This window comes from Amia ocellicauda, chromosome 7 (assembly GCF_036373705.1).
Source record: "Amia ocellicauda isolate fAmiCal2 chromosome 7, fAmiCal2.hap1, whole genome shotgun sequence".
Classification (NCBI taxonomy): domain Eukaryota; kingdom Metazoa; phylum Chordata; class Actinopteri; order Amiiformes; family Amiidae; genus Amia; species Amia ocellicauda.
The window spans coordinates 48,008,376-48,019,735 of NC_089856.1; the positions used below are offsets into that span (position 1 = coordinate 48,008,376).

At 53.7% G+C, this 11,360-nt stretch overlaps 2 protein-coding genes across 4 annotated transcripts; one reads left to right on the plus strand and one right to left on the minus strand.

The window, feature by feature from the left end:
- Nucleotides 1-447: 447 nt before the first annotated feature.
- On the plus strand, nt 448-3,944 carry abt1 (activator of basal transcription 1). The gene is made up of 4 exons (XM_066710074.1): nt 448-650; nt 1,152-1,642; nt 1,803-1,978; nt 2,961-3,944. The coding sequence occupies exons 2-4, from the start codon at nt 1,153-1,155 to the stop codon at nt 3,351-3,353; spliced, it is 1,059 nt and encodes a 352-aa protein (XP_066566171.1). The 5' UTR covers nt 448-650; nt 1,152; the 3' UTR covers nt 3,354-3,944.
- Nucleotides 3,945-4,329: 385 nt separating this feature from the next.
- comta (catechol-O-methyltransferase a) lies at nt 4,330-10,590 on the minus strand. 3 transcript variants are annotated; one of them, XM_066710076.1, is made up of 5 exons: nt 10,491-10,590; nt 6,151-6,444; nt 5,179-5,372; nt 4,960-5,091; nt 4,330-4,825 (listed from the first exon to the last, which is right to left on the minus strand). In XM_066710076.1, exons 2-5 carry the CDS (start codon nt 6,434-6,436, stop codon nt 4,646-4,648), a joined length of 792 nt encoding a protein of 263 aa, XP_066566173.1. In that variant the 5' UTR covers nt 6,437-6,444; nt 10,491-10,590; the 3' UTR covers nt 4,330-4,645. The 3 variants fall into 3 exon arrangements, with proteins under 3 accessions (XP_066566173.1, XP_066566172.1, XP_066566174.1); XM_066710075.1 differs by lacking the exon at nt 10,491-10,590 and adding an exon at nt 10,116-10,230; XM_066710077.1 differs by lacking the exon at nt 10,491-10,590 and adding an exon at nt 10,098-10,199.
- Nucleotides 10,591-11,360: the final 770 nt, after the last annotated feature.

Below are 11,360 nucleotides of genomic sequence, written 5' to 3' on the forward strand. Positions count from 1 at the left end.
AAGAAGTGTAGTGGGACAGCCATATGCATCCATATTATTACACAGTTCATTACACAAAGCTTATTACACATCAATATCACTGACATACACTTACTTGTATATGATACAGACGTCATTATTTACTGCCTGGTCTGTTGTCACAGAGAAGCCCATTGACTTCACCATCATATATTACCATAATATAATTACACTGCTGTAATACACTGTACTGTAACTACTGTAGTGTACTGCCTTACATACGTATAGAGAAAGTGCGTTATTTGAGGGTTTTGTTATTATAATGTTAAAAAGGCACTGACATTGCGCTTTGTTTTTGTTGCAGTTTAATATCAATGCCACACTGCACGTCCCTGTGTTTATATGATATACAGCTGCTGTATTCTGGCTGCTCTAGCAGGTTTACCTTCATATGAATTGATGCGTTTGCCCTTTAAGAGCGTGTGCGCATGCGCGTTCGTGGTAACATGGCGGCGCCCAGTGTGTTGGTGCACGCTGTCATGTTGTGAAGTTGAGTTCAAGAACAGTTCTCCAGTTCATCACTGCCGAAACAAGGCTTTCCAGAGCTGCGGGGAAGGCACACTGAAGACCAGGACGGGCAAGCGACGTCGCTCAGACCAGGTCAGCCGCTCACCGGCCCCGGGTCTCCGCAGGTACACAGGCTGAGTGGCGGACATGTGGGGCGAGTGGACCAGCTGGACATGTTTTAGTCAGACGCGTCTCACGCCTTGTTGTCCTCGTACGTCGGTTAAGATAAGAGTAGCGGCAGTCGTGTGCCGCTCACAAATACAATGTAACTCTTGTCTTAGATCAGCCTCCGTAGAGCTGCGTCACAGACAGCGGCGGGCGCTTTGTGTTCTTTCCAGTGCAGATCGTGTTCAATACCCTGTGCTACGTCACTGCGGCCCGCCGTGTTCACCGTCACTCGTGTGTGCGGGAGTGTTTCACCCGCTGTTGGCCACGGCAGTATTTCTGCTTTAGTGTAATTCAGTTACCATTATATAATTACGTCATTCTGTTAAACTGTTTTCAATGTAGAATTGCACTGTTGTATAGATGGTAAACCACCTGCTATAAAGAATAATAATAATAATAATATTAGTATATATAAAAAAACAACTGTCTGGTCTAAAGAGCGATGTTTCTCTCTGCAGAATGTCGGAGGAGGAGAGGATGTCTAAAGACAGGGAACAGGCTGGAGAGGGGGAGGATGTGGTCAGCCCTGGCGCTGGAATAGAAGAAGAAAAAGAGGAGGAGAAAGAGAGGATGCGTGGAGTGAGGGTGGACTTTGTCAGCCATGAAGCTGGAGTAGAAGAGGAGGAGGAGGAAGAGAGGATGTGTGAAGGCTGGGAGGAGGGTGGAGAGGGGGAGGACGTGGTCAGCCCTGACGCTGGAGGAGAAGATGGAGGAGAAGAAGATGATGATAATGCAGATGAAGAGGAGGAGGAGGGGACTGCAGACGGAGGACAACAACATGTCGGTGACGATGGAGAGACGCAGGCAGCAGCCAAGGCTCCCCCGGGGAAGAAGACGGTCCCTGGGATCGTCTACCTGGGACACATCCCCCCCCGACTGAGGCCCAAGCACGTGCGCAACATGCTGGGCGTCCACGGAGAGATCGGCCGGATCTTCCTGCAGCCGGAGGGTGAGAGCGCTGGGGTGGGGGGTGGCAAGCCTGGGGACCCTGAGACACTGAGTGTGTTTTATCTGCCTCATCAGGGCACTGTGGCATTGCGGTCATCCTAGCAGTTTGGTTCATGTGTTTTTTTTATCCCCTCTGTTCTCTCTCTCTCTCTCTGTGCCAGACCACTCCGTGCGCAGGAAGAAGAAGAAGGCGGGCTCGAACGCGCGCTCGTTCACCGAGGGCTGGGTGGAGTTCCGGGACAAGCGGGTGGCCAAGCGGGTGGCGCTCAGCCTGCACAGCGCGCCCATGGGCACCCGCAAGAGGAGCCGGTTCCACGACGACCTGTGGTGCATGAAGGTACCCCGGCGCCGCCCCCCCGCCCAGCAGGGAGTCACCGGCCGGCCGCGGTGTCAGCTGGTTGTTGTTCCAATCTGTCTGTTCTTACTTAATGAATGTCATTATTGACTCAGGTGGGCTCATCTAAAACTGTCATCTGCCTGACACTTCGTTTGACTCAAAACACTGAACCCCCAGAACTTCTCAGAGTCTGGAAGATAAGGGTTCAATGAATCCAGTTAATTGTTTAATTAGACCAATTAAGGAGCCAAGAGCCGGGCTCTGCGGCCCCCCAGGACTGGAGTCTGACGCCCCTGCGTTAGTGGGTTCACTGACCGGCTGTTCAAGTGACCGCTGGACTGACTGACTCTCTTTCTCTGTCTGTCTCACTGACGGCAACTCTCTCCCTACCTCCCTCCTCCTCCTCCTCCTCCTCCTCTCTGTCTGCATGTCTCTGTGACTCATTGTCTGCATCCTCTGTTTCTATCCCTCCGACTCCATCTCTGTCAAACTCAAATTCAAAATGTGCTTTGTGCGTGCATACACATTAATAACCATAGTAAACAATGAAAATGTTGCTAATTATGGTCATAATGAATGCTAATGGAAGCCCTGTAGTTTATTAGTGGGTTCAGGCTCATTTCTCCAGTGTAGTTTGTAACTGATCTGGTGTTAATGGTTTTCATTGTTTGCTGGGAGTGTTTGGCTGGCACTGCTCTGGAGCTCACTGGTGTTGATTTGGCTGAGCTCCAGCACCGTGCTGCTCAGGCACAGGGCCGCGTGGGGTGTGCCTGCACGATTCTTTATGGCATAGACAGCCCTGCGCAGAGCATGAACTTGATCTGTGTGTCGAGGGGAGCGAGGCCGGGGGCGTCGGACCGCTCCAGCGCTGTGGCAGCTCACTGATGTCGATGTTGGGCTCAGACTGCAGCCCTGGCTCACCCCACGCCCCCGAGAGAACAACTCTGATCTCTGGTCTCCGATCTCTCTCTCTCTCTCTCAGTACCTGCACCGGTTCCAGTGGTGCCACCTGAGCGAGCGCCTGGCCTACGAGCAGACCGTACGGCAGCAGCGCCTGCGCACAGAGATCTCCCAGGCCAAGAGGGAGACCAGCTTCTACCTGGCCAACGTGGAGCGCAGCCGCGACCTGGACCGGCTCCGCAAGAGGAGGGAGAAGGAGGGCCGCGGTGGGCCGGACAAGACCTGGGACTTCACCCAGCGGCGCACCGAGGACGAGATCCGGCAGCGGCGGCTCCAGGCCCCGGGCCCGGGCCGCTCCAAGAAGGAGCAGCGGAAGGCGCTGGAGAAGGCACAGCTCATCCAGGAGAAGGCCCAGTCCAACGTGTCCCTGCTGGCCAAGATCTTCAACAGCAGCAAGGCTGGCCAGGACAGCTGAGCAAACACTGCCATGGGCTAGACCAGCACCGCGCCACACCACACCACACCTGATAAACATCACACCGCACAACAGCACCACAGCTCAACAAGACACCACAACACACCACAGCATGATAAATCACACCGCACGACAAGCACAACACGACAGTGCGGCACGAGACACACGCATGTATCTGTATGCGCTCCTGTACAGACGTGTGCCTGTCTGTGACCTCGGTCGAAAGCGGCTCAGTTTGCCACAGTCTTCTACACAAGCTGCTCTCTCCTGAGGGTTTAATGGCAACAGCTGAGGAAGGGTAGTGGACAGAAGCCGCCACAGGAGGGCGCTGTGTGACTCAGTGCTGTAGACTGCGGCCGAGACGGCAGGGAAGTCGGGATTTTTTTAATAATTTTTTTTCGGCTAATTCCCATTTCCAGAACCCTGGTCACTGCAGTGTAACTTCAGTTGAGCTGAAGTCAGTCCTGTCCCTGTAATTCAGACTCTTGGTGGGGTTGGGGGCTTTAATTGATAATTAATAAACGAATGCATTCTACTCTGTGAAAAGGAGGCTGGAAAAGTCTTCCGATTAAAAACGAAACAAAACAAAAAGGCTCTTCACTTGTGTTTATATATGCAGATCAAACCCATATCTCCAGCAGCTGGACGACAACTCCCCTGGGGGCCCCCGTGTCCACCTCAGACCTGGCCCAATGAGCGCGCCATGGCTAGGCCCGTTGATGGGTGTTAGAGTGTGCTCCCTTTTGTGCCAGGTCAAGCGGGCTGGTCTTCCCAGCACTGTGGCTGGACTTGGTGGTGGGTGTTGAGTGTGTCCTACAGCGGGTTGTGGTTGGACTGGTGTGTTTGGGCACGTGAGGTAGTGATGTCAGCGATGCTGTATTGGGCCCTTTGATTGGTCAGCTGGTGACCAGGTCCATTTCATTCCCCCTCTGCTGCCGAGACGGGCGGCACTGAGGACACAACTACACAACACAGATTGGGTGTGTCAAATATTTATATATAAAAATTTGTCCCCTCCCATGATAACAGTTTTAACAGCAGATACAATGGGTGTCTCTGGCAGCCGTTCTCTCTCTCCTGATTGGCTGCTGCTCCCACTGTGTCCTACCCCACCGCTGGATAAGCCCTTACCCAAGTGTACCCTGGTGAAATCCGCCCCCGGGAACTGTGCACTTATTTATTCTATTGACTGTTCTACAGGGATGCCCCACGGGTTCTCCCCGGGCTTCACCACAGACCCCCTGGGGAGTAAGAGAAACCCCAGGGGAACCCGTCCGTCTCCCCGTGTGCGTCTACCCCTGGAAGACGGACTTCTCCAGCCCGTCCTCAGCCAGCGTATACTCCAGGTGGGATTTGAAGTAGCGGCTGTCGTAGCGGGGGCTGGAGCGCACGTACTGCAGGTAGTCTGGCGTCCCGGGGCAGATGACGTTGTCCGCCAGCAGCACCGAGCCGATGCGCAGCAGCCCACAGTCCTGCAGGGAGAGACGGGTCAGTGTGGGGCCGGGCCGGCGTGTTGTGTAGTGCAGGGACGCTGCGTTATGTTGTACAGTGTAGTGCGGTGATGTGCAGTGCTGTGAGGTCCAGTCCAGTGAGCCAGCACCAGTACCTCCAGCAGATGGGTGTCGGGGAGGTAGCGGTCCTTCCAGTGGTCCAGGAACACCAAGTCGAATTTGTCAACACCGAACTTCTCCTTCATCTGTGGGATGAGCTCCCCTGAGGCGCCCTCGAGCAGCGTCACCTGCAGAGACGCACACAACGGTCAGAGAGGGGGAGAGAGAGAGAGAGAGACGAGAGAGGGAGGCCGGGCTCAGACCCAGGCGCTCACCTTGTCCTCCAGGCCGGCCCAGGCGATGACCTGCCGTGCGATCTTGGCGGATGCAGGGTTGAACTCCAGGGTGAACATGCGGGTGCCGGGCGCCAGCAGACGGGCGATCCTCACCGCAGAGTAGCCGCAGTAGGTGCCGAGCTCTAGCACGGTGCCCGGGTTCGCCTCTAGCACCACCGAGTCAAGGATGGCACCTGTGGAAAAACACACACATACACACACCAGTCAGTCCTCTGTGCGTCTGTACATCCCAAGCTGTGCAAAGTGAAAGACAATAGTGACCGTATTATAATATTTGATGTCATTACAAGGACAAAGTCCAAACGTATGACTCGCTTCAGTCCAGTAGGCACCGCGTCTCTCTGGGTGTTTTGTATTTAGCGAGTGTGCATCGTAGTGTGTGTATTATAAGGTACTTGTGTGTGTGCGCTTGTATGGCAGCATGCGTCTCTGCGAGTCCCAGGGTGGCCAGTCATGCTGTGATCTGATTGGCTCCGCTGACAGCAGGAGTCCTTCACTTCCAATTGAGGCCAGACCCGGCTGATGAGACTAGAGGGCAAGGAGAGAGAGAGAGAGAGCGAGGGAGAGCGGGAAGGAAGGAGGGAGGGAGGGAGTCTACAGGTGGGAACAGAGGGAGAGAGAGAGAGTAGGATACGGAGGTTAAAGGTGGAAACTAAAATAAAATGCAGGGAGGTGAGGGGTGGAGAGAGAGAGAGAGAGAGAGAGAGAGAGAGATTTCTTCTGTTTTTCTTCATCTTGGTGGAACCATTTCAGTTGCTTATATATTGCAATCCTGGGAACCGAAATGTTGAGCACATCTGTGTCCAACGCTCACCCACTCACGATCGATGTGAACGAGTCGCCCGAGCGGCTGGTTAATAAACAGCGCTCTCGTGGCAAATCATTAACGAGCTCTGGAATTGCCACACTGCTTAAAAACACACGCACCACAACAGATTACTGGTCACCTACCCTTCTCATCGCCCACGTTCATGGCCCACTCCCGGTGGCGGCAGAAGTGGTCGATGGTAGTGATGACGCTGGTGGGGTCTCGGAGGGTGGCGTGTTTCTGGACATGCGCGAGGAGGCGCTGGGGCCGCGTGGAGCGGGTCAGGAGGTCCAGGCCGCGCTCCACCACCCCGTCGTGCCACAGCAGTGCCAATGGGCCGTTGTACCGCACCAGCGCCGGGATCAGCCAGCGGTACAGGGCGTACAGCAGCGCCCCCGCCCCGGCCACACACAGCGTGCACTGCCACATTGGAGGAGCTGAGATTGAGAGAGGGGAACAGAAAAGATGGGTTAGAAACAGCAGAGAGAGAGGTGTTCGACATCTGACATGGGGGGGGGAGAGAGAGAGAGAGAGAGAGAGAGAGACCGAGGGGTGATCTGAAACAGGGTGAGAGAGAGGAGGATGGAAAATGGGTTAGATAGAGCAGAGAGACACTTCAAAGAGGGAGAGGGGTTTGGCAAGTCACTGAGGCGTGTGCATGTGTCAGTGCGTACGGTCTGCATCTCTCTGACTCAGTTGGATCTGCGGCCGTGATGAACACCAGGGAATTTCAAATATGCGAGAGAGAGAGACAAAGAGACAGCAGTCGCATGGCCTGAAGGATGGGCCGAGCGGTGAGATCACTCGGTCTGGCACACGAGGGGTAAACAGGAGACGGGCCGAGACAGGGCCCCCTGCCCTTCCGCCATTAACCCTGGGCACCGCGCCACCGTGCCCAGCCCTCGCCCACCGCAGCGTGCCAACACAACAAAGCAACGGCACCATTAGCGCTCGATTGCAGGGGGAGGGAGAGGTGGTATGAGGGTGTATGTAACTGTATTGTATGAATGCATGAATGTATGAACGGCCGATGTTGCCAAAACGCTGCTTCTCTCCGGTCGCGCCGGTAAAGCGCTCTTTCACAGTGGACTTGAACTTGGATTGAAAGACTGGAGCCGTCGAGAGCCTCCCGCTGTGCTCGCGGCCTCCCCTGCCGCTCTCCCTTTCTCTGCCTTTCTCTCCTCCTCCCCCCGTCTCTCTCGCTCTTTCAGCACATAAGGAGGGTTGGCTGCTCTCCCCATTCAGGGATCAATGGACTTACTGGAACTTCTCCCCTTCTCCTGACACCCCCCCGCCCCTCTCCGTTTCACTCTTTCTCTGTCTTTTGCAGTCTTTGGCAAAGCTCTCCCTGTTCCTTCTTTTGCATTCTTTCATTCTCTCCTCTTGCCTCACCGATTCTCTCTCTCTGGCATTCTCTTAAATCTTTCCCTCCCTCTACCTCTTTTTTTTTTTCTCTTAATTTTCCTCTCCTCTCTCTCCTTTCCTTCCTGTTCTGTCCAGTAAAACCAGGCTGTCTTGGCACATCACAAGGTTTGTGAGAGGTTTTTGACAGAGAGAGAGAGAGGGATAGAGTAGGAGGATAAAGGAAGAGGGAGAGAATGAGGGAAGCAGAGATGGAGGGGGTGGAGAGGGAGAGAGATGTGAGCAGCACGTTGAGATCAGAGGAAATGGGAATGGATGGCTGTTTTTGTGTGCAGGATATTAAATACGCATTTAATTAGTGCTGCACAATAGAGGAGAGGAGAGGAGGGGGTGGGGGGCTGCACACTACACTGTACACACACACATCCCCCCTCAACACACTGCCGCTAACATCACGCAATGTCGCTTATTTCTTTTTATTCTGCTATCTTTTTATACGCCAACTGGTGTCATGACCAACTGGCTGCTACTGGGGCTGAGACTGCTGAGCAGGGCCTGAAACAGTAACGCACCACCTTCTCCTCACACCCCCCGGTGTTACACTCCCTTGCTTTGTGAGAGGGTGCGTTTGTTTGTTTTTTAACGTGACCAGACCTTCACCGGTGCTGGCAGAGACCCACTCGTCCACGACGTCACAGTAGCAGCCCGGTCTCGTCCGGACCCTTCAGACCCGGGGGACCCTGCTCCTGGGGGCGTCCTGTCGCTCAGGCTAACTCTGTGCTTTGAAACGTCTGAGATGCCTGACATGGCGCCCGGCGATGAATAATTAAAACAGACACCATATGCTCGTCTGTTCCGCGCCCCCTCTGCAGACGCCGGCGCTCTCGGCTGCCTCTCTGCCAGTTTCAACACCAGCCTTCCTTGCTGTTCGCTTTTTCACACACCGGTTCTGGCAATCTCTCCCCCCACCCCGGCAGGCAGTGACAGGCAGGGTGATTTCTTAATGGCACCACTGCAGTGACTTATTAAGAAGCCCTACAGTCTCGGTAACCGAACATTTTAGAAGACTTTTAGGTACGTCTTAGGACAAAGTGTTCAACATTAACCCAGGCAGGGACAAGGGTTTGAAAGAGGCGAAGGAGCCAGAGGTGTGTTCGTTGTCAACCGTCACCGCAGCTTTTTGTTGTCCCTCTGCGACGCGGCGTCTCTCGGAGAGGAGGGCGTGGAGCGGGCTGGCCGTTGAGGACCGGGTGTCCCCTGTGTGCTGGTACTTCTGGTTTTCACTGGGAGAGGAAGCGATTTGAGGGGTAAAAATGTTTCGCGCTGGCCTATGCTAGGTCAACCGCAGCCAGAACAACAAGGCACGGGTTGTTAGACTGGTGCCAGAGGGACCTCTTTGTGTTCCTGTTCCTGCCCAACAGAACATCTTCTCAGCTGAGACACTTCTCTCCCAACGTCATGTAATCGGCCCGTTTGAACTTGTCAGCTGAACTCCCACGAGTGAGCAACTGACGACACTCCTCGAGAAACGCAGATCTCCCGCTGGAACAAAAAGCAGAAGAGGACTCTGTGTCCCCCCACCCCTGGTATGAGACTCCTATATGGGCTTGTTGGGGGCCCATGCCATTGCCCAATACAGGTAGTTCTCTGTAAGTGTCCCATTATAATCAGTCCCCTATGAGTCTGCATACGCTATGCTATCTCTGAGAAAGGCAATAAAGCTGCCAAACATAAGAGATACTGCAGGAGGAGAGGAGGAGGTCAGGACAGGGCTGTAAAGTGCTCAGCTATTTTATTCTGTACCCTGCATGCATGCCTGCAGCACCCCCCCGAATCCAGCTGCAGAGCGCCGTGCCGAAGAGCACGAACGGCAAGGGGGGCCCAAGTGAGTTACACTGTTACAACAAGAACTGAGCAGAGTTTCATCGGACTCCGGTAATAACCTGGGAATAGTGTGACCTCTCCTCTGGCCCAAGGAGCCGTCAGTTTCCTTCAGCCCCCCAGGGTGGTTCAGAGTTCGTCTCCTCTCATAGCGCCTGGTCACTGCCGCTGTGGGCGTCGACGCTCTGCCAGGGTAATCCAGGGCAGAGCACTCAGCCCCGCACACCGAGAGAGAGGGGAAATCTCCGGTTTTAGCCAGGCCTCGACAGACCCCGAGAGGGAAATCTCGCCAGCGACAGCTACAGAAGACACAACCCACACAACCTGCTGCTTCCCCCTGCGCTGCAAAGCAACACAGCGCTGCCATTGCCTCCCACGTTGCACAACACCATCAGAAACTGGTCACGTACACCATAAGGCACCACCCAACCACATAAACAAGGTTAATATTTCAGATTATACTTTTAAAGCTGTTAAACTGTCTCAATGCATCTGATGTCATCACATTCTTTCTTCTCCACTGAGAAGGGCAATCTCTCCTTTTCTGTGCACAGAGCTCTACTAGCCAACCTGTTGACTTCATTTTGTGAAGAGGCAGGCTGCTCCCTTATAGGAGGACAGTGCAGTCACAGACACGGCCTCTAAAAACCACCCCGAAGAGCAAACTTCCAGAAGTGCTCTTGAAAAATCCAGGTGCACCCATCCCAGCCCACCGTGGCTTCACAGGAACTTAGTTTAAACCCCTCAGCACTCAAACTATTAAGCTACCAACTGCCCCAGCAAGTGAAAACTGTCTTCTCTGATTAAGAAACAAAGAAAGAAAAAAAAGATCAAGGATGTTATTTACCCCCGAAAGGTGTCTTACTTTTGTTGTTGCTGCTGTTGTTGGTGGAGGTGCAGCCAGGCTGGGTCTCAGGGGGTTGTGTTCTCTCTCTCTCTCTCTCTCTCTCTCTCTCTCTCTCTCTCTCTCTCTCTCTCTCGCACTCGGTTGCTCACTCGCAGCCCCAGTCCATCTCTCTGACTACACTCGCTCTTTGGTTTCTCGTCGCAGAGGGCGTGGGAAAGTGAGGTGGTAGGGTGCAGTAATTATTATTATGTATTTCTTAGTAGACGCCCTTCCAGGACAATTTTCAAAATACAAGAGCAGTACCAAGTGCAATTGAAGGCATTATATATTTTACGATTTCCAATGTACACAAGTGTATACGAGATATAGAGTAAACGATATATGAGGTCTTACATCCTGAGACACAGTGGTTGCTCTTGCGCTGCAGACGCCAGACAGCGGGGTGTGGATGGGCAGCTCAGCTAATCACGGAGGGACCCTTAATGACGGGGCTTTGTAACGCAGCAAATCAGCGCAGCATGTGACAAACCAGCACTGGCCCAACAATTAGGGAGTGATTGCTCGGGCTGGTGTTAATGGGTTAGCAGAGGAGGAAGAGAGAGAGATTGAGTGCGGGCAAGGCAGCAGAAACGCAACATTGAGACGGGCGGTATGCTAATCCTACTTTAGCCAACTGTGCAATAATCTCCCTCTCTCCCTCCCTCCCTCCCTCTCTCTCTCCCTCCCTCTCTCTCTCTCTCTCTCCCTCCCTCTCTCTCTCTCCCTCCCTCCCGTCTTCCTGCCGCTTTCTGTAGCGCAGCGCGGGTTGTTTCACACGCCGACACATTCCACAGCAACAGCAGCCTCGTGTCTCCAGTTTCTCCATGTGGGGGTCAAAGAAACGAAACATTGTGAAAATGAGCAGAGCAGCCCGTCACTACACAGCATCGCTCGCACACCGCTGCGTTTTTACCACGGTAGCTCACACTGCAGTTGAATGGCAGTACTGTGTTTGGCTACTCATTCAACAAGTGACGGTGCTGTGGTTGTTAATTGTGCAGTGCTATAGCAAAACCTATTTTAAGATGACCATTTACAAACATTTACAATGTCATTACTTTGTAGACGAGTCGTACCGCAACGTTTTTGTTTGTTCGTTTGGCTATTTGGTTTATTCGCAGTTTCGCGATGCTGCTCATGAAAGCCGACCTGGCCGTATACACGCGTGTGCCACGTCCTGGATCGACGCATCTCTCCCGGGATGATGCGAGTCCTGCGTGCGTG